The 22667-nt window shown below is 43.9% G+C and overlaps 1 protein-coding gene across 1 annotated transcript in view; it reads left to right on the top strand.

Annotated features, from left to right (window-relative positions):
* The window catches only part of DDX10 (DEAD-box helicase 10), a 149524-nt gene that overhangs the window by 46238 nt on the left and 80619 nt on the right, over nt 1-22667 (top strand). The window contains exons 11-12 of the mRNA XM_038761668.1: nt 3594-3681; nt 12672-12760. Coding sequence (XP_038617596.1) covers nt 3594-3681; nt 12672-12760 — 177 coding nt within the window. The remainder of the gene's footprint in view (nt 1-3593; nt 3682-12671; nt 12761-22667) is intronic.

The raw sequence follows: 22667 nt of genomic DNA, 5'->3' as shown, positions 1-22667 counted from the left end.
AGTACAGTGCTCTGCACACAGTAAGCGCTCAATAAATACGGTTGATGATGATGATGATGATAACCATTATGAACGGTGCCTGGCCTCAATTTTCCAGCCCAATAAAGGCTTGACAATTCTCACGTTAACTGAGCTTCAACAGCGGCCAAAGCGTGACACGGAACAGTTCTGGTTCCGTAGTATTTTACAGGGGGTAAGGCTGACTGTAAAGGCACAGAGACCTGTGAAAACTTTCTCTAAGATAATTTTGTCTTGCTTTGGATGTGAGAATTCCTTGCCCTGTCTGTCAGTCGGGTCATCTTCAATTATAAAGGGCAGTGTGTGTCTCTGCGTGGTTTACTAATCATCATCATCATCAATCGCATTTATTGAGCGCTTACTGTGTGCAGAGCACTGTACTAAGCACTTGGGAAGTCCAAGTTGGCAACATATAGAGACAGTCCCTACCCAACAGTGGGCTCACAGTCTAAAAGGGGGAGACAGAGAACAAAACCAAACATACCAACAAAATAAAATAAATAGAATAGATATGTACAAGTAAAATAAATAGAGTAACAAATATGTACAAACATATATACATATATACATATATGTCCATATATATAATGGACTCTTCAGTTGGGAATGAGACTTTCTGGGCCCGAGAGCCTGCACAGAGGCATTGATTAAAGTGCAAGGGTTTGTGAAGTGCCTCTCTTGTTCCCTCCAGACATGTTCCCCACAGAGAAGCAGCGTGGCATAATGGTTAGAGCCCGGGCGTGGGAGTCAGACGGTCATGGGTTCTCATCCCGGCTCTGCCACTTATCTGCTGTGCGACCTTGGGCAAGTCACTTCACTTCTCTGGGCCTCAGTTACCTCATTTGGAAAATGGGGATTGAGACTGTGAGCCCCTCGTGGCTCTCTTCCTCCCTTCAAAGCCCTACTGAGAGCTCACCTCCTCCCGGAGGCCTTCCCAGACTAAGCCTCCTTTTTCCTCTCCTCCTCCCCATCCCTCCAGCCCTACCTCCTTCCCCTCCCCACAGCACTTGTATATATTTGTACAGATTTATTACTCTATTAATTTTACTTGTACATATTTACTATTCTATTTATTTTGTTAGTGATGTGCATATAGCTATAATTCTGTTCGTTCTGACGATTTTGACACCCGTCTCCATGTTTCGTTTTGTTGTCTGTCTCCCCCTTCTAGACTGTGAGCCCGTTGTTGGGTAGAGACTGTCTCTATATGTCCCCGACTTGTACTTCCCAAGCGCTTAGTACAGTGCTCTGCACACAGTAAGCGCTCAATAAATACGATTGAATGAACGACAGGGACTGCGTCCAAATCCATTTGCTTGCATCCACCCCAGCGCTTCTGAGAAGCAGCGGGGCTCAGTGGAAAGAGCGCGGGCTTTGGAGTCAGAGGTCATGGGTTTAAATCCCGGCTCCGCCAGTTGTCAGCCGTGTGACTTTGGGAAAGTCCCTTACTTCTCCAGGCCTCAGTTCCCTCCTCTGGAAAATGGGGATTAAGACTGTGAACCCCCCATGGGTCAACCAGCTCACTTTGTAACCTCCCCGGCGCTTAGAACAGTGCTTTGCACATAGTAAGCGCTTAATAAATGCCATCATTATTATTATTAGTAGTAGTAGTAAGAGTAGTGAGTGGCACACAGTAAGCGCTTAGGAAATACCACCATCCTCATCCTCATCACTGAGTACAACAGTGAAGTAGGCGGTAAGGGGCTTTGCACAATGGGAAGGGCACACAAAGGCATGGACAGGACCCATTTACGGCCCAAGTAGCACCACAGTCCCCGATCCGGGCCTTGCTGCCTTGACCCGGTCAGGGGTTGCCTCGGTTCATTCATTCATTCAATCATATTTATTGAGAAGCCGCGTGACCTAGTTTGGGCTTGCGAGTCAGAGGACGTGGGTTCTAATCCCAGCCCTGCCTCTCGTCTGCTGTGTCACCTTGGGCAAGTCACTTAACTTTTCTGCGCCTCAGTTACCTCATCTGTGAACTGGAGATTAAAAGTGTGAGCCCCATTTGGGACAACCTGATTACCTTGTATCTACCCCAGTGGTTATGCTTTACACATAGGAAGTGCTAAACAAATACCGTCATTATTATTGGTAATAATAATAATAATGATGATGGCATTTATTAAGCGCTTACTATTTCTAAGCACTGAGGAGGTTACAAGGTGATCAGGTTGTCCCATGGGGGGCTCACAGTCTTCATCCCCATTTTACAGAAGAGGTAACTGAAGCCCAGAGAAGTTAAGTGACTTGTCCAGAGTCACACAGCTGACGATTGGCAGAGCCGGGATTTGAATCATCAAGGCCTTTCCAAGAGAATATATGAAGTGAGAAAGTATTAGTTTACTTCAGGCAAAAAATCTCCAGGTGTTATTTCTGTACGGTTTTGGTCTTCAAGGTCTCCAGAGAGAGCATTTGAGGTGGAAAAGGAGAAATTTGGTTTACACAAAGTCTGGCTTTTATTTCTATAAGGTCTTCAAGGCCTGACGAGAGAGTATTTGTCATTAAAAAATTCTCTTCATGCCAAAAAATGTCCCGCTTATTTGTGAACCTAAGGGCTTTGGGACCATCAAAGAAAATATATCAGGTCAGAAAGGATGAATTTGCTTCATGCAGTCTCCAGCAGTCTTTTCTCTATACAAGGTCTTCAAGGCAAAGCTTGAAGGGCAGCATGGGGAGCCATGCTGCTTCCGCATTGATATTGGTATTACCATAGTAATACCATTATTATTATTATAACTGGTGTGGCCCTCATTACTCACATTAGCTAGCAGCTTTTTTCAGGATTCTTGCAGTGCCCTTCCACTTCATGGGTGGCTCTTCACCATAGCATATGGTCTCATCGAGATGAACCAGAGCTAAAATCCAGGTCTCCCGACTGCCAGAGCAGCGCTTTCTCCCCTGGGATGGCCGGCCGGGGGGTTGTAAGTTAGAACATGCACTTCTTTAATACTGGAATGTGTTCCCGAAAACTCTTGGGTTTTAGGAAAGACAATGTTGTTGTAACCACTGATTTGGTGGAAATTGATGTGTCAGGGTATAGACGGGTAGAAGATCCTGGGGGTTCAAACCTCTGTGGGCTGATGTTCTCCATGTTTTCCTGATTTAGTTCCCCTCAGCATTTTCAGGCTCAGCTGCTTTACTATTGTTCAAGTCCTGTAGATGAATGTGGTTATGTAATTGCTGTTAATTTTTAATTTGTCCTTTTTTAGATTAAACATCGTATCAGTGCCCATGGAAGCTCAGTCCCTTCCCTTTACGAACTCAACAATGAAGAAGAATTATTCTAGTCGCAGTTTTACTCTAAAGCAGCTATACCTCACTAGGCACGCAGGGTTTTCCGGGTAACGGTCTAAGCGTCAGTTTGCCTTTCCTGCATTATGCATAGGAAACGGGAAAACTGCATTACTGTTCTCCTCAATCTCACTGAATCCGATTCACAGAGTTGTAGTTTGCTTTCTGCATTTTCAGATGATTTAGAAAAAATGGAAGCGCACTTGAGAGTCGCCCTTAAATCCATTTTCTGCCAGTAAAATGATCTAATTTGGGTTTCCCTTTGTTCTTTTGTTACCTAGAATCAATCCAGAGAAGCTTGTAGATATCCAGAAGAGGCTGGAAGCCTTTTTAGCCCAAGATCAAGAATTAAAGGAGCGAGCCCAAAGGGTAAGTCAGTCATAAGTAGGGAGGTCTCATTGGAACATTTTGTTAAAAACGTAATGCAAGGCCTTTTTGAAACTAGTTTGCCATGTTGTCCAAAAGTGGATGTGTGCAGCCTGATAATTTCCAGTCCGCAGTGAATGTCTTGGGAAATAATGGCTTTGTTTTCAAATGCAGTGAAAATGATCTTAATCTCCTCCGTGTCAGTGGCTTTTCCATAATGCTGAATGGGATTACATTTATCTTCTCTAATTAACTAGCCTCACAATTTAGAAATTATGGACAAACTGAGCATTTGAGGGAATTGATAGAACATATTGGAGAAAATATAAATTGTCAACAGGGTAAATGCCAACATTTTGCTGAGGGTTTCTGTCTGAACGCAGCTTGATATATGCCCTGGATAATGCTGAAAATTAAGCAAGCAGAGGTCCTGGAAAATTTTATTATGATGTTTAGGGAATAAAGAAGAGTTCTTTTTATTTAGGGAATGAAGGGCCTGTCTTCTCCCATGGTATCTTTTCCAGTGCTTGACAACTCACACTGTTAAGAATCTAATCTTAGTCAATCTCGTAATTTTAAATGCGTTTTCTGACATTCATTTCTCTGGAGGTGAAGAGGAGCAAGGTGGACTCCCCTTCAAAATAACATTTCGTGGCCATAAAGATTAAGCCATCTCTTAGCCGGTTCTCCAGACTTAGAAATATTAGCTCCTTTTAATGGGGTTTAAGGCTGTGAGCCCCATGTGGGACACTTGATTAACTTGTATCTACCCCAGCGCTTTGAACAGTGCTTGGCGCATAGTAAGTGCTTAACAAATACTATAATTATAATTATTTTAACCTTTGTCTCGTAGATCCTTTTTTCTTCTGGTTACTGTAGCTTTATTTCTGAGAAGGGACTTACAAATACAAGGGACTCCAAGTACCCAGTACTTTTAGTAAGGTTGAGACACGTTGAATAGAGCAGTTTTTGCCTTCAGTGTTCCTGTGTCATGCTAGTGACTCATTCAACTTGACTTTTTCCTCTTTATATTTGTGCCTCGTCATTCTCGCTCCATAATTCACAGGAGCGATTCATTTTCCTTGAACTTGAACTTGCCCAGACGTTTGGAGGGTTCATTGGTCTCAGACTGCTTTGAATTCTGTTTTTATCTTTTGTCATTTCAGTATTCCGTCCTTGGCACCCCTATTGAACGCTTGTTTCCTTTCGGTCATAAAAGTCGTTGGATAAAAAAAGTAAAAGTAATTCATTCATTCAGTCGTGTTTATTGAGCGCTCACTGTGTGCAGAGCACTGTACTAAGCGCCTGGAAAGTACAGTTCGGCAACAGATAGAGACGATCCCTACCCAACAAAGGGATTTAGGGATTTATTACTCTATTCATCACCCTATTTATTTATTTATTTATTTATTTATTCATTACTCTATTTATTTATTTATTTATTTATTTATGCATCCATTCATTTATTTATTTATTTATTTACTTATTCATTCATTCATTCATTCATTTATTTATTTATTTTACTTGTACACATCTATTTATTTTATTTTATTAGTATGTTTGGTTCTGTTCTCTGTCTCCCCCTTTTAGACTGTGAGCCCGCTGTTGGGTAGGGACTGTCTCTATGTGTTGCCAATTTGTACTTCCCAAGCTCTTAGTACAGTGCTCTGCACACAGTAAGCGCTCAATAAATACGATTGATTGATTGATTAACAAAGGGCTCACAGTCTAGAAGTAATCAGCTAGAGTTGGATCCACCTTATAGACGTTGGACACGGATCAAGTGAAACAGATGCAAAAATCTTTGGGGTGTTTAGTGCTAGTTGCCTGTTATTTTCCCTCTTGGTAAAGGGTCTCTGCTCTATCATAAGACATTAAATAGGTGTGTGGTCATCGTCAGTGGTATTTACTATACTAAGCACTTGAGAGAGTACAGTCAGTTACCTCATCTGTAAAATGGGTATTAAGACTGTGAGCCTCCCGTGGGACACCCTAATCAATCAATCGTATTTATTGAGCACTTACTGTGTGCAGAGCACTGTACTAAACGCTTGGGAAGTACAAGTTGGCAACATATAGAGACAGTCCCTACCCAACAGTGGGCTCACAGTCTAAAAGGGGGAGACAGAGAACAAAACCAAACATGCTAACAAAATAAAATAAATAGAATAGATATGTACAAGTAAAATAAATAAATAAATAGAGTAATAAATATGTACAAACATATATACATATATCTATCACCTTGTAACCTCCCCAGCGCTTAAAACAGTGCTTTGCACATAGTAAGCGCTTAATAAATGCCATCATTACAGTGCTTAGAACAGTGCAATGCACATAGTAAGCGCTTAATAAATGCCATCATTATTATTATTACAATACAACAGAGTTGGTAGACATGTCCCCTGAAATTTGCTTTTACTGACCGTCAGTAACTTGAATTGTTCTAGGGTTTTGCTCTTCAGTCTCTAGATTGTTTTAATATCTTACCCTGTAGCCTCTGCCTTCCCCTTTCATCGCTGAAAGTGCTTACTGTGGGTCGAATATTATAAGGAATCTGAAATGAAACTGAATCGGCACTGCCAAGTTTACATTTTAGGTGAGGGGGCAGTTTAAGGACAGGGCATCAGGAAGCCGGGAAAGAGTAATGGTGTGAGGCAGGAAAAAAGAGTGGAAGAGGAGTGAGAAGGAAAGAAATGACGAGGAAGAAACGGGGGTGGAGAGAAAGAAAGTATTACCAAAAACCTGTCCCTACCCAACAACAGGCTCACAGTCTAGAAGTTATTATTAGTTATAGTAATAATAGTTATTATTATTACTAAATGCTGAGGTAGATACAAGCTAATCAGATTGGCTACAGTCTCTGTCCCAGTGGGGCGCTCAGTCTCAAAGCCCATTTTACAGATGAGGGACCTGAGGCACAGAAAAGTGAAGTGACCGTCTCAAGGTCCCACGGCAGACGGGAACAGGAGGAAATCGGAGCGGCGCGGGGGAGATTGAGGGAGGTCATGCCTTGAAGGTTTCAGTTTTAGTAGCAAGATGATCAGGGGCAAGAAATGGGGAAGGAGGTTTGAGGAGGGAGTTAGTCTGAAGCAGCTGGCTTGGGTGGCGGACACGGGAGTAGTGAGGGAAGGAGAAGTAGCTCTGCCGGGCGGAGGAGAGGGCATAATCGAGCAGGCGAGGATGAATTTGAGAGGTCGGCTCCAGCAGCGCTCCTTGGATTGAGTTTGAGTGGAGGGAAGTGTACTATGGAGACGATCCCATACGCTAAGCTTGTCATGGACAGCGAACCTGTCTCCCGGCTGTTTTATTGTTCTCTCCTGAGCACTTAGGACAGTGCTGTGCACTCAGTAAACATGGATTGATCCAGAGCTGCAAGTGGTAGAAGGGACCGCTACCAGGAAATTCGGGATCACAGTCAGTCAGTCAGTGCTGTTTGTTGAGCATTTACCGTGTGCCATGCACTTTACTAGACCCTTGGGAAAGAATAATGTAGTTGATAAACAGGTTCCCTGCCCACGAGGAGCTCACACAGATAACTTTATGAGTAGTTTAATAGGCCAACGTACCTCACTGAATGACTCTCGGTTGCCTTGAGGGATGTGTAGGTGGCTGAGAATCTAGATGCCATAAGTATCCGAGGAAAGCAGGGTGGCTCAGTGGAAAGAGCCCGGGCTTTGGAGTCAGAGGTCATGGGTTCAAATCCCGGCTCCGCCAATTGTCAGCTGTGTGACTTGGGGCAAGTCAATTCACTTCTCTGGGCTCAGTTACCTCATCTGTAAAATGGGGGGGATGAAGACTGTGAGCCCCCCGTGGGACCACCTGATCACCTTGTAACCTCGCCAGCGCTTAGAACAGTGCTTTGCACATAGTAAGCGCTTTCTAGACGGTGAGCCCACTGCTGGGTAGGGACTGTCTCTATATGTTGCCAGCTTGTACTTCCCAAGCGCTTAGTACAGTGCTCTGCACACAGTAAGCGCTCAATAAATACGATTGATTGATTGATTAATAAATGCCATTATCATTATTATTATTACTGGAAAGAATACAGGCCTGGGTGTCAGAGGACCTGGCCTCTCGTCTGCTGTAAGCCCTTAGGCAAGTCGCTTTCCTTCTCTACCTCAGTTTCCTCTTCTGCAAGATGGGGATTCAGTACCTGTTCTCCCTCCTACGGAGACTGTGACCCCCACGTGGGACTTGATTATCTTCTATCTACCCCCAGCGCTTAGTACAGTGCTTGACGCATAGTGACTGCTTAACTAATACCACGATTATTATTATCCATGTTGGGGTTAACAGACCATAAGACTAGTGAGAAGCGACGTAGCCTAGTGGATAAAGCCCGTGCCCAGGAGTCAGAAGACCTGAGTTCTAATCCCGGCTCCGCCACCTGTCTCCAGTGACACCCTGAGCCAGTCACTTAATTTATTTGTGCCTCAGTTACCTCATCTGTCAAAATGGGGGTGAGAGTGTGAGCCCCATGTGGGACAGGGCCTCTGTGTAGAACAGTGCTTGATGCATAGTAAGTGCTTAACAAGTACCATAATTATTATTATGAGACATTGATGTTGATATTGATATTATTGAGACATTCCCTGCAAGAGGCAGGGAATCAGCCTGGGGAGTGTGTAGGCCTGCATTTTAATCCCAGCTCTGCCACGACAATGGAATTCAAATTCCCTGAGCCTTATTTTTCTCAACAGTACAACTGGGCTAAGACACCCCGTCTCCCCACTTAGATTGTGCATCTTTGATCTGATTATTTGTACCTACCTCAGCACTTAGCCCAGTGCTTACGCACATTCATTCATTCAGTCGTATTTATTGGGCGCTTACTGTGTGCAGAGCACTGTACTAAGTGCTTGGGAAGTACAAATTGGTGACATATAGATACAGACCCTACCCAACAGCGGGCCCACGGTCTAGAAGGGGGAGACAGACAACAAAACAAAGGAATATCTTCATTCAGTCATTCAATCGTATTTATTGAGCACTTACTGTGTGCACAGGACTGTACTAAGCGCTTGGGAAGTACAAATCGGCGACATATAGATACAGTCCCTACCCAACAGCGGGCTCCCAGTCTAGAAGGGGGAGACAGACAACGAAACAAAACATGTGGCCCGGTGTCAAGTCGTCAGAACAAATAGAATTAAAGCTAAATGCACATCATTAACAAAATAAAGAAAATAGTAAATATAGGCACGTAAAATAAATAGAGGGATAAATCTGTTCAAACATCTATACAGGTGCTGGGGAAGGAGGTAGGGCGGCGGGGACGGGGAGGAGGAGAGGAAAAAGGGGGCTTCGTCCGGGGCTCTGTGTTCAGCGCTTAGAACAGTGCTTGCCAGCTGTGTGACCCTGGGCAAGTCACCTAACTTCTCTGGGCCTCAGTAACCTCATCCGCCCGGGCCTCCCTCAGAAAATATGAAATGCTTAATTTTATTATTATCACCAAGAGATATTCTTGGCCGATTGGAAAGCTATAGGATTGGGAGTCAAGGAGGTCTAGGTTCTAGTCCTGAACCTGCCACGCGTCGGCTGGGTGACTTTGGGTAAGTCACTTAACTTTCCTGGGCCGCAGTTTCCCCATCTGTAAAATGGGGATAAAATACTTGTTCTTCCACTACACTACTGTGAGCCCAGCATAGGGCAGGGTCCACATTGATTTCATTCATTCAGTCGTATTTATTGAGCGCTTACTGTGCGCGGAGCACTTGGAAAGTACGAGTCGTCGACATATAAAGACGGTCCCTACCCAACAGTGGGCTCACAGCCTAGAAGGGGGAGACAGACAACAAAACAAAACTTAGTACAATATTTGGCAGAAAGTAAGTGCTTAATACTATTATTATTATCATCCCAGAAGTACTTGGGGAAATAGAAAACTTGGAGGACTTAATAGTGGATTATGTTGAGCATGCAATCAATCAATCAGTCGTATTTATTGAGCACTTACTGTGTGCAGAGCCCTGTACTAAGCGCTTGGGACAGAAGTACTTGGGGAAATAGAAAACTTGGAGGACTTTATAGTGGGTCCGTTGAGCATGCAATCAATCAATCAACCGTATTTATTGAGCGCTTACTGTGTGCAGAGCACTGTGCTAAGCGCTTGGGAAGTACAAGTTGGCAACATATAGAGACAGTCCCTACCCAACAGTGGGCTCACAGTCTAAAAGAGACTGTGAAAGAGACCATATCCCAAAGTATTTCCCTATTTTGAATCATGGTAGGGGTGTAATTCACTGTCAATGATGATAGCGTATTATGCTTGCCAAAAAGCAACCCCATTTCTCCAAATTTTTGCAAATGCATAGTCTAATACAGTATATTACCCTAAGTAATGCCTGTGGCGAACCCCCCCCCCCCATATGCTAATCACCGTATTTTATGGAGCTTCAGGGCTTCGAAGAAACTCACTTTCCTGTTTTTTACGGATGAAAATAATACCTCTTGTGTCAAGTTAGAATCTTAAAAGCTCATAACATTAGAAAATACAGTCAGCGTACATTTTTGATTTTATAACTTTGATATCTGCAGGGTGTACATGTCTCTGTGTATGTATTGTTAAAAACAAATATCATGCTGAGGTTTTGTTGGTTTGTTTTTTTTTGGTGACTGGAAAATTGTAGGAATTATCCTTTTTAACATATACATATGGATTTTGGTTGGTAATATCTGTCAATACAAGGGATGCCACCTCCGAATTAAAGCAGTGAACCAGCAATTTGAAGATGTGCTGTTGTGTTGGTGTGGGCGAGTGGGTGTGTCGTGTGTTATTTTCCCAGAACAAAAGTTACAGAATGGCACACGGAAAAAAAATAACATGATTTATTGGTTGACACGCATGGGCTAGCAGAATGCCTAGCTATGTTGCCGGCAGCCCTCATCATCATCATCATCAATCGTATTTATTGAGCACTTACTGTGTGCAGAGCACTGTACTAAGCGCTTGGGAAGTCCAAGTTGGCAACATATAGAGACAGTCCCTACCCAACAGTGGGCTCACAGTCTAAAAGGGGGAGACAGAGAACAAAACCAAACATACTAACAAAATAAAATAAATAGAATAGATATGGACAAGTACAATAAATAAATAAATAGAAAATCGCAGAAAATCTTGTTTTGTGGAAGGGGTTTTTCTAGCTCTTGATTGGAATCTGGTTAGAGTAAAACCTATCCAGAACTTGGTGACTTCAAATGTAGAAGTTTTGGGAGAAAAAAAAAACCCAACCCCTTCACATCTGGTGAGATGAGAAGAAATGGAGCCAGTTTCAAGGAGAAAAATGATTGTGAGTGTATTGGATTTGTTTGGGAATGTGTCTGCCAACTCTGTTTTATTGTATTGTTCCAAATGCTTAGTACAGTGCTCTGCACACAGTAAGCGCTCAGTAAATACCATTGATTGATTGATTGAAAGACTGAGTACTGAATAGAGGAAAGAAGCAAGGAGAACAGGGAGAAGCAGTGTGGCTTAGTGGGAAGATGCGTGGTTTAGTGGCCATAGCACGAGATTAGTAAGCGCTTAGTACGGTGCTGTGCACACAGTAAGCGCTCAATAAATACGATTGATTGATTGAAAGACTGTGTACTGAATAAGGGAAAGAAGCAAGGAGAACAGGGAGAAGCAGTGTGGCCTAGTGGGAAGATGCGTGGTTTAGTGGCCAGAGCACGAGATTAGTAAGCGCTTAGTACAGTGTCGTGCACACAGTAAGCGCTCAATAAATACGATTGATTGATTGAAAGACTGAGCACTGAATAGAGGAAAGAAGCAAGGAGAACAGGGAGAAGCAGTGTGGCCTAGTGGGAAGATGCGTGGTTTAGTGGCCAGAGCATGAGATTAGTAAGCGCTTAGTACAGTGCTCTGCACACTGTAAGCACTCAATAAATACGATTGAATGAATGAATGAGATTGGCAGTCAGAAGACCTGGGTTCTCAATTCATCTCTGCCACATGTCTGCTGTGTGACCTTGGGTAAACCACTTCACTTCTCTGTGCAAAAGGGGATTCAGCACCTGTTCTCCCTGTTACTTCGACCTGGTTATCCTGTATTTACCTTACTTGGCGCATAGTAAGTGCCACAGTTGCCACAATTATAAACAAATGGGAATGTAGGAAGACTGAGACCCCAAATTAATGGTAGGATAATAAAACTAGGAAACGTCAGTTTAGCATACAAAGAACAATTCAACAAAATTAGATCTGAGAAACCTTGCCCTGGAGGGATGGAAATTGAGAACCTACCTTTAAATTAACCTTTCTGTCTTAATCTTGTCGAGTTGCAGTTTTATTAGAGAGGCAGTGTGGCCCAGTGGAAAGAGCACGGGCTTTGGAGTCGGAGGTCATGGGTTCAAATCCCCGCTTCGCCACTTGTCAGCTGTGTGACTTTGGGCAAGTCACTTCACTTCTCTGGGCCTCAGTTCCCTCATCTGTAAAATGGGGATTAAGACTGTGAGCCCCCCGTGGGACAACCTGATCACCCTGTATCCCCCCGGCGCTTAGAACAATGCTTTGCACATAGGAAGCGCTTAATAAATGCCATCATTATTATTATTATTATTATTATTATTATTAGCAAAATTAAAGCTTCCTTGTGTTGGCCTCCAGAGTTATCTGTAATGAACTGTTGCACAAAATTGCACTTAGGGTAACATTTTAGCCTGACGTAGTGTATTTATTCATACTAATGTCTGTTTCCCACTCTAGACTGTAAGCTCGTTGTGGGCAGGGAGTGTGTATTGTATTGTGTTTTACTATCCCAAGCACTTTGTATAGTGCTCTGCAAACAGCACTCAATAAAAAAGATTTTTTTTAGGTGTCTTTATAATTTTGAAAGTGTTTACAGATATTTAGTGTTTTTTTTAGTGGGTTTCCGTCAAGGTTATTAAAAATCCCAGCACAATTTCTGAGGGTATGTACATTGAGGGGAGAGTTGTAATTATTTCAATTAATTGTCCATTTCTGGTTTTTAATTTCCATTTTCCTCTTGCAGTGTTTTGTGTCCTACTTACGCTCGGTGTATCTCATGAAGAATAAAGAAGTCTTCAATGTGAACAAGTTGCCCCTTGCTGAATACGCCCTGTAAGTAATGTCTTTCATTGGATTGTCAACTTACTTTCTACAGCGGATCCCTGGACTTGAGATGAAAAGTGATTCTGTGAGGTCATCTGGTTTTATCTCTGTCTTTTGGAGAAAGAAGCAGCATGGCTTAATTCACAGAGCATGGGCCTGCGAGTCCGAAGGACCTGGGTTCCAATCCCAGCTCTGCCACCTGCGTGCTGTGTGACCTTGGGCAAGTCACCTAACTTCTCTGTGCCTCAGCTGCCTCAACTGTAAAATTGGAATTAAGACTTTGAACCCCGTGTGGGACAGGGACTGTGTCCAACCAGATTTCCTTGATCAACCCCTGTGCTTAGAACAGTGTCTGGCACACAGTAAGAATCGAACAAATACCATTTTAAAAAACCAACAACAAACCCAAGGACAGGTGGGAATCTCTTTTCATTTCTAAAGATGTTCAGAACCTCTCCAGGCTGCATATTCGAATTCTAACAACCTGCCTGTCAGGAAATAGATCCTTATATCTTGCCTATACCTTTGAGCTACTGATTAAGCCTACTTTCTCCCACTGAATCTTAGTGGAAAATGAGAAAAATTAGTTGTCCTCTCTATAAAGGGGGCGGGGGGGATCCAGGAAGACCTTAAGAAACTGAGAGGACAGAAATGGCTTCGTTCATAGAGCACAATCTTGGGAGTCCGAAGGACCTGGGTTCTAATCCCAGCTCTGCCACGCCTGCTTTGTGACCAAGGGCAAGTCACTTAATTATTCTTATTATGGTATTTAAGCGCTTACCGTGTGCCAAGCACTGTTCTAAGCGCTGGGGTAGATACAAGGTAATCAGGTTGTCCCACATGGGGCTCACAGTCTTAATCCTCATTTTCCAGAGGAGGTAACTGAGGCTCAGAGAGGTGAAGTGGCTTGCCCAGGGTCACACACTCTTCTAAGCTTTGGGTTAGATACAAGGTAATCAGGTTGTCCCACATGGGGCTCACACTTTTAATCCCCATTTTACAGATGAGGTAACTGGGGCCCAGAGAAGTTAAGCGGCTTGCCCAAGGTCACACAGCAGATGAGTGGCAGAGCTGGGATTGGAACTCACGTCCTTTGACTCCCAAGCCCGGGCTCTTGCCACTAAGTCACACTGCTTCTCCAAATAATAATGGGACTTGTTAAGCCCTTACTTACAAGCACTGTTTTGAGCACTGGGGTCGATACAAGCTAATCAGGTTGGACAGGTAATCAATCGATCAAGGGCATTATTGAGTGCTCCTAGAAGCAACATGGCCTGGTTGGATAGAACACGGGCCTCGGCGTCCGGAGGACCAGGGTTCTAATTCCAGCTCCGACACATGTCTTCTGAGTGACCTTGGGCGGGTCATTTCACTTCTGTGCCTCGGCTGCCTCATCTGTAAAATGGGGATTGAGACTGTGAGCCCCATGTGGGACAGGACTGTGTCCAACCCGATTTGCTTCTGTCTACCTCAGCACTTAGTACAGTGCCTGGCACATAGCATTTTAACAATACCGCACTTATTATTATTTCTATATGCAGAGCACTGTACTAAGCACTTTCCCTGCCCATAACATGCTTTCAGCTTCGGGAGCCAGGCATTAGTATAAATAAATAATTGATTATCTATAATGTAATGTGCAGCAGCAACCAAAAATGCCAACCAACTGCTGGGCACCATCAGGAACATAAAAGGCCCAGTTTTTGCAACCACGTGAAAATCCTTGCAACCCTTGGGCCGCTCTGGGTAGTTCATTCATTCATTCAGTCGTATTTATTGAGCGCTTACTGTGTGCGGAGCACTGGACTAAGCGCTTGGGCAGTACAAGTCGGCAACAGATGGAGACGGTCCCAGTCTCTATACCAACAACGGGCTCACAGTCTAGAAGGGGGAGACAGACTACAAAACAAAACATGGAGACAGGTGTCAAAATTGTCAGAATAAATAGAATTAAAGCTATATGCACATCATTAACAAAAATAGAATACTAATAGTAATCATCGATCGTATTTATTGAGCGCTTACTGTGTGCAGAGCCCTGTATTAAGCGCTTGGGAAGTACAAGTGGGCAACATATAGAGACAGTCTCTACCCAGCAGTGGGCTCACAGTCTAAAAGGGGGAGACAGAGAACAAAACCAAACATACTAACAAAATAAAATAGTAATAGAATAGTAACAGGGTAGTTCACAGGAAGGATGCAGTAGAGCGGAAGTTTCGGAGAAAAGCGACCAAAGTGTTCAGGGCAATAGAGAAACTTCCGTTTGAGGCTGGACGGAGGGAGTTGGGATTCTTCCGTCAAGAAAGACAGGGGTTCAAGGGGGGACACTCCCCTCCTCAGAAACTTGCGGTAGCTCCCCATTTCTCCAAACCTCAAGCGGAAACTCCCGACAACTGGATTCCAGGCTCCCCGTCAGCTGCTTCCACATCCTCTGGCTCCTTCGTCTTTGCTGTTCTCAACCCAACTTGGTATCTGAGCCGCTTTCTTTCGATTCTCTCACTTCCAAGCCATTGCTCTCACCCTTCCCTCTTCATGGGACTCTGTCTTCCCCTTTCAAATTTACCAAACCATTTCCCTAACACCCTTCAAAGCCCTCCTGAAGGAAACCACCTCCACCTGAAGGCATTTTCTGACTCACCATTTCTGTGATCTGGTCAGCCCATCAAGCCATCCTTATGCATTCGTTAATCTCCTTTATTAATGAGCATTTTTATAATTTGCTGTTTCCAGCTGTATCTTTTTTATCCCCCCCTCCCTCCCTTCATATTGTAGGCACTACAAATGTCGGGGCCTGGATGCTTTTTATCGTATGCTTTCAAGCATCTAATACAGTGCTCTCTGAATAGTAGGAGCTTCATAAATACTAATGCTGTTGAAGTTACTTACCACCTTATAACCTCCCCAGTGCTTAGAACAGCGCTTTGCACTTAGTAAGCGCTTAACAAATGCCATTATTATTATTATACTGAAACGGGTATGGAAGCATAGTGTGACTTAGATGCGGTTTGTTCTGGAGTTGAGTACTTTTTGTTCCTGCATTGGGAGAATGTCTGCTTTCTTATTCTGAATTGACTTCGGATAAAAACCTGGCCCAAGGAATTATGTGTTTTCATTTTCCGCAGAAATTAGTGTGATGGAATAAAAGTGTTGTACTGGCATTTTAGTTTGGTCTTTCAGAGAGGTTTCCAAACTATTTTCTTGGGAAAACTTGTATTCCAAACCCTGGACCAACCTTTCCTGTGCTCCCATTTATGAGGTCAGAGCTCCTTCTGAGCTCTGTGAGCTGCTGATAGCAACCTGAAGAAGCAGGGTACTTGCTGTATTTTTGGTATAAAATGATCTTACTTCCTCCTCGCTTTTTTTTTTTAAATCTCTAAGCACTGGGGTAGGTACCTGACTGTGTCAGGTTGGACACAGTCCCTGCCCCACACGGGACTCACAATCTAAGTGTGAGGGAGCACAGGTATCAAAGCCCCATTTTGCAGCTGAGGAAACTGAGGCACAGAGAAGTTACGTGACTTGCCCAAGGTCACACAGCAGCTAGGTGGAAGAGCTCAGATTGGAACCCAGGTCCCCTGGGTCCCGGGCCCATGCTTTAATTAGTAGGCCACACTGCAACTTGCTGTCTTTCATGTAACGCTAAGTGTCTTTCAAGCTCTGGGCTTATGAGGTGATGCTAATTGGTAACTTTCTCTTGCTTAGAATATTTCATTTGAGCCAATAATTATGACTTGCCCAAAAGGTGACAGGAAGCAGTGACAGGTAGACGCTTTCAAAATATAGTGACAGAGCTATTGTTCACTTGAGGACAATCGATAAATGAAACTTGTAGTTGATGGACCAGGGTTTGGAATCAACAGAGTTGGGTCATTTTTGCTTACTGTTCACTTACAAGGAATAATAATAATGTCAAAATTATAATGATCTTGCCACTTCAAGGAATGCCTTTTGGGATGGTTAATGCCACCTTCCAAGCTAAACCAGCTATTAGTTTGTAATTTAAATTTTAACACGGACACGCCTGGCTCCCAGAGATCAACTGTTTCCGAATTGGGCCATACTTAAATGCGATCTTATCAGGTAACGTTTCTTGTACCTGCTGTCCTAGTAAGGGACATTGTTATCTTTCATTTGGGAAGCGTGGTGAAGGAAGTAATGTTGCTGCTTTATGGGCCATAAAATCACTGGGCAGGAATGGATTTCAGGAGGTCATTTACTCTATTCCCCAGCGCCTAGGCAAATACATATCCCATTCTTAATAGTTTCTAGGGAAGCCAGTTTCACCATATCCTCTGTCCCAATCTAAGGCCCACCGAACTGCTGAATGTAGAAATTCACTCTCTTTAACCTGATAAAGCAGCATGCTGTCTGAAAGATACTCAACCTTACCTCAGTCTCGCCTGTTTTGCGTCTTGCCTACATCCCGCCTCCGGCCTGGAATGCCCTTCCCCTTCATTTCCGAAAGGCGATCACTCTCCCCACCTTCAAGGCCTTATTAAAAGCACACCTCCTCCAGAGGCCTTCCATGACTAAGCTCCCATTTCCTCTTCTCCCACTCCCCTCTGTGTCGCCTTTGCATTTGAACTGCACTCCCTCAGCCCCACAACACTTACTTACGCATCCGTAATTTATTTTTATGCATATTAACGCCTGTCTCCGCTCGTATTGGGTAGGGAAGGTTCCCATCAACTCTGTTATATTGTTCTCTCCCAAGTGCTCCAGACTGGACCTTCTATCCCCACCCTAGATGAGGTTGACGGACTCTCGAAGCCCCGACCTCGGCTGGACTCCTTGTAGTTGATGAGAGATAATAATAATAATTGATAAATATTCAATTATATTCTTTCCCCTTATATATATTATTATATTATATCATAAATAATATATAAATATTTATTATATATGATATCATATAATATAATATATAATATTGTAATACATCACATATTATATTACATATATAATATAATATATTATATTATATTATGTAATATATAATATACATAATATAATATAATCTATATATTTTATAAACTTCCCCCTTCTAGACTGTGAGCCCACTGTTGGGTAGGGACCATCTCTATATGTTGCCAACTTGTACTTCCCAAGTGCTTAGTACAGTGCTCTGCACACAGTAAGTGCTCAATAAATACGATTGATGATAAATGTGGTACTTGTTAAGTGCTTACTATACGCCAAGCACTGTTCTAAGCTTTGGGGTAGGTACAAGTAAGTCTGGTTGGACACAGTCCGTGTCCCCCGTGGGGCTCACCGTCTTAATCCCCATTTTACAGGTGAGGTAACTGAAGCCCAGAGAAGTGAAGTGACTTGCTCAAGATCACACAGCCAGCATCCAGCGCTTGGGAGAGCGCTTTGCACATAGTAAGCGCTTAATAAATGCCATTATTATTATGTGGTGGAGCCGGGATTGGAACCCATGACTTTCTGTCTCCCAGGCCCGTGCGCTATCTATTATGCCACGCTGAGAAGGGTCGATCAGATCAAACTACAAATCAAGGACTGTGGCAACCAGAAAAAGGGCATTAATAATAATAATAAGTGCTTACTATGTACCAGGCACCGTACCAAGCACTGGAGTGGATACAAGCACATTAGGTTGGGCACAGTCCTTGTCCCATGTGAGGCTCACTGTCTCAATCCCCATTTTCCAGATGAGGTAACTGAGGCATAGTGAAGTGAATTGACTTACCCAAGGTCACACAGCAGGTAAGTGGTGGAGCAGGGATTAGAACCCATGACCTTTTGACTCCCGGGCTGGTATTTACCCTCTCCACCATGCTGTTAGCTAAGGACATAGTAACCAGTTGGAGGCCACTTGCTAATCAGTCAGTGGTATTTATTGAGTGCTTACCATGTGCGAAGCACTGTACCGAGCGCTTGGGAGAGTACAGTATAACCGAGTCGGTAGAGACGTTCCCTGCCTTCACCGAGCTTACGGTCTAGACAGGGAGACAGACGTTAATGCGGTTACATTATGGTTAAGTGCGTAAGTGCTGTGAGGATGAGGGAGAGGTAACTAAGGGGTGCAAATGCAAGTGCAAGAGTGACAGAGAAGGGAGTGGGCAAAGCGAAAATGAGGGTTTTGTTGGGGAAAACAGCTCGGAGAAATGCTTTTAATGAGGCTTTGAGGGTGGTGAGAGCGATCGTCTGCCGGCTGTGAAGCGGGAGGGCATTCCAGACCGGAGGCGGGATGTGGGGAAAAAGCGGTCAGCGGGGAGATAGAGGAGATGGAGGTACAGTGAGTAGGCTAGCAGTAGAGGGGCCAAATATGCGGGGTGCATTGTAGTGGGAAATCAGGGAGGGGACAAAGTGATTTGAGCACTTTAAAGCCCATGATAAGGAGTTTCCACTGCTGCTGCTGATGGTGTTTGTTAAGCGCTTACTATATGCAAAGCACTGTTCTAAGTGCTGGGGAGATCACAAGGTGATCAGGTTGTCCCACAGGGGCGGCTCACAGTTTTAATCCCCATTTGACAGGTGAGGTCACTGAGGCGCAGAGAAGTGAAGTGACTTGCCCAAAGTCACCCAGCTGACAGTTGGCGGAGCTGGGATTTGAATCCCTAACCTCTGACTCCAAAGCCTGTGCTCTTTCCACTGAGCCACGCTTCCTCTCATGGATGCGGAGGTGGATGGGCGACTACGGGAGGTTCTTGATGGGTGGGGAAACGAACTGAATCCCCCTCTAGACTCTGTGCCCGTTATGGTCAGGGAATGTGTCTACCATCTTTCTTGTATTGTTCTCTCCCAAGTGCTTACTACAGTGCTCTGCAATAGAAAGAGTTCCGTAAATACCCTTGACTGGTGCTTATGGAGCCCATATTTTACGCAGAACACTGTACTAAGTGCTCTCCAAGGCCGGGCCCTCTAATTGCACAGCCCTAATTCCTTAAAATGGCCATGAGATTTCTTTTCCCAATCACTCTCCATCTCCTCTTTTCCTAATCCTCTCCTGGTTGGCTGGGTCCAGGGGACCCCAGCAGTAAGTGATTGGAACTTATTCATCCAGTCAGCCTTATTTATTGAGCGCTTACTGTGTTCATAGCACTGTACTAAGCGCTTCGGAGAGTACAATACAATAAACGAACATGTTCCCTGCCCACAACAAGCTACAGTTCAGAGGGGAGCAGGCAGACATTAATATAAATAAAGAAATTACAGGTATCTACTTAAGTGCTGTGGTGCTGGGAGGGGGGGAAGAACACTTACTTACGCCTAACAGTTTTCCTTTGAGGTGTGTCTTCCATTTTTAGAAACTTCTGAGTTTCTTTTCCTCCTTCGAGAACGGGACTAGTCTAACTTGGCCATTACAACGAACCCCTCCCGCTTCTCCGCTCGGACATCTGCCTGGTCTTCGGACCCATTGAGCATTAGGTTAGGCCAGATGGTGTCTTTGCCTTTCTGAGGCCAATCTTCCCCCGACCTGGACAACTTGAGAGAGGAATTTTTCCGGCTGCGAACTCCCAAGCTTCTTCCCCCCACCCGGACAACTTGAGAGAGGATTTTTTCTGGCTGCAAGCTCCCAAGCTTCTTCCCCCCAAGTCTCCAGCCCCTTGCTAAGGAAGGGCGCTTAGCTGGCCAAGGGGCCCTTTTGTCTAGGAAATTTGCTTCCCACACCAGCAAGTCATTAAGAGGGATGGGCTGCCCTTTGAAGAATCTCAGTTGGCAATTTATTATTGATGAAAAGCAGTCGGGAGCGTGTCCTTGGCATTTGGGCTTGATTTTCCTGTTAGGTTTCCTCCGCTCGTCGCGGGGGGGAAACAAGCGTGAGATCGCTTCTGACAACCACTACTGTTTTCTTAATGTTGTCAATTGTGTAACCTATCCAGCCCCGTAGTTGCTTTCTCTCCCACGTTCTGTGCCTACAGATCACATATGTTCATTCTTTAAAAGCCTTGTAATCTTGTTTTATATATCGCTCGAGTGAAGCAATATAGAAAACGAATGTATTTCTTCTTTTCCGTACTCATTCTCTATACTCCGTGTAACAGTAGACAGTGTGAAGCAGCGTGGCCTAATGAGTAGAGCACAGGCTTGGGGGTCAGAAGGACCTGGGTTCTAGTCCTGGCTCTGCCGCTGTGTGACCTTGGGTAAGTCACTTTGCTTCTCTGTGCCTTAGTTACCGCATCCGTCAAATGGGAATTAAGACCGTGAGCCCTGTGGTTGAAATGGACCATGTCCAACCTAGTTAACCACATTTCTACCCCAGAGTTTAGAACAGTGCCTCGCACATGGTAAGCACTTGACATATACCGTTTTTTTTTTTAAAAAGTAGACTGTTGCTTTGCCCATTTTGCTGTCTGTGTTTTTCTTGATTTTAGAAAATTGGGGGTCGTGGTATTTGTTTTTGCCTTCCAGTTATATTTTTCTTGCTTAATATCTTTTCCCAAGACAGTTATGTGTAAATATCACTACTAGTCCTTTGGGTAGTTGGGATAACACTTCTATTCAACAATTAATGACAATTTGTTCCTGACGACCCATAATAGAGATATAATTGCCTCAGTTACCGTCAGAGGCTGAGAATGTTTTTTCTGATGGGGTCAAATGGGATTTCATGGGTATAATTCAGGGGATTTTCAGTTTGTAGTAGAATTGCTTTTAGGAAATTGGTTTGAAATCCTGTATGTTTCCGGGAAACTGATGGAATCAGTCCCCGCAGTACGCCATCCCCGTTTGCCTGTGGATCAAAATTCCCGATAAGGTTGTCCTTTTTGAGCTCTTTGGTGTCGGCTTTCTGAACACATTGCCGATTTGAGAATGTAAACAATTCGATACATCAGGCCCGGTTGTTTGGCTTTAAACATTTGCTCATGACTTAAGGAGTTCCCATTCCAGGGCAGGGCTATCTGCGGGGAGTATCTCCTGCTCCCCATTTCCCCACTCTAGAAGAAGAGCTGATCTCCCACTCAATAAGTGGTGTTTCTTGAGCGCTTACGGTTTATAGACATATATATATTCATTCATTCATTCATTCATATTTATTGAGCGCTTACTGTGTGCAGAGCACTGTACTAAGCGCTTGGGAAGTACAGGTTGGCAACGTATAGAGACGGTCCCTATCCAACAGCGGGCTCACGGTCTAGAAGGGGGAGACAGACAACAAAGCAAAACATATTAACAAGATAAAATAAATAGAATAAATATGTACAAGTAAAATAGAGTAATAAATATGTACAAACATACCTACATAGTGACTTGAATATAGATAGCACACCCCTCTAAACGTTTATCACAACCAAAAATGTGGTAACCCAGTTTTCTGGATATGCATATGCTAGGTATCTAAGCACGGGGACTTTCCTCTTCAGAGCAGTAGTTGCCCAAAATCAATCAATCAATCAATGGTATTTATAATAATAAGAATAAGAATGGCATGTGTTAAGCCGTTATTATGTGCCGAGCACTGTTCTAAGCGCTTGGGAGGTTACAAGGTGATCAGGTTGTCCCACGTGGGGCTCACAGTCTCAATATCCATCCCACAGATGAGGCAACTGGGGCACAGAGAAGCCAAGTGACCTGTCCAAAGTCACACAGCTAAGTGGCGGAGCTGTTTATCACAACCAAAAATTTGGTAACCCAGTTTTCTGGATATGCATATGCTAGGTATCTAAGCACGGGGACTTTCCTTTTTTCAGAGCGGTAGTTGCTCAAAATCAATCAATCAATGAATGGTATTTTTAATAATAAGAATAAGAATGGCATGTATTAAGCGGTTACTATGTGCTGCACACTGTTCTAAGCGCTTGGGAGGTTACAAGGTGATCAGGTTGTCCCACGTGGGGCTCACAGTCTCAATATCCATTCCACAGATGAGGCAGCTGAGGCACAGAGAAGCCAAGTGACCTGTCCAAAGTCCCACAGCTGACAGGTGGCGGAGCTGGGATTTGAACCCGTG

Source organism: Tachyglossus aculeatus, chromosome 20, assembly GCF_015852505.1.
Source record: "Tachyglossus aculeatus isolate mTacAcu1 chromosome 20, mTacAcu1.pri, whole genome shotgun sequence".
Classification (NCBI taxonomy): Eukaryota; Metazoa; Chordata; class Mammalia; order Monotremata; family Tachyglossidae; genus Tachyglossus; species Tachyglossus aculeatus.
This window is presented reverse-complemented; position numbering and strand designations above follow the sequence as displayed.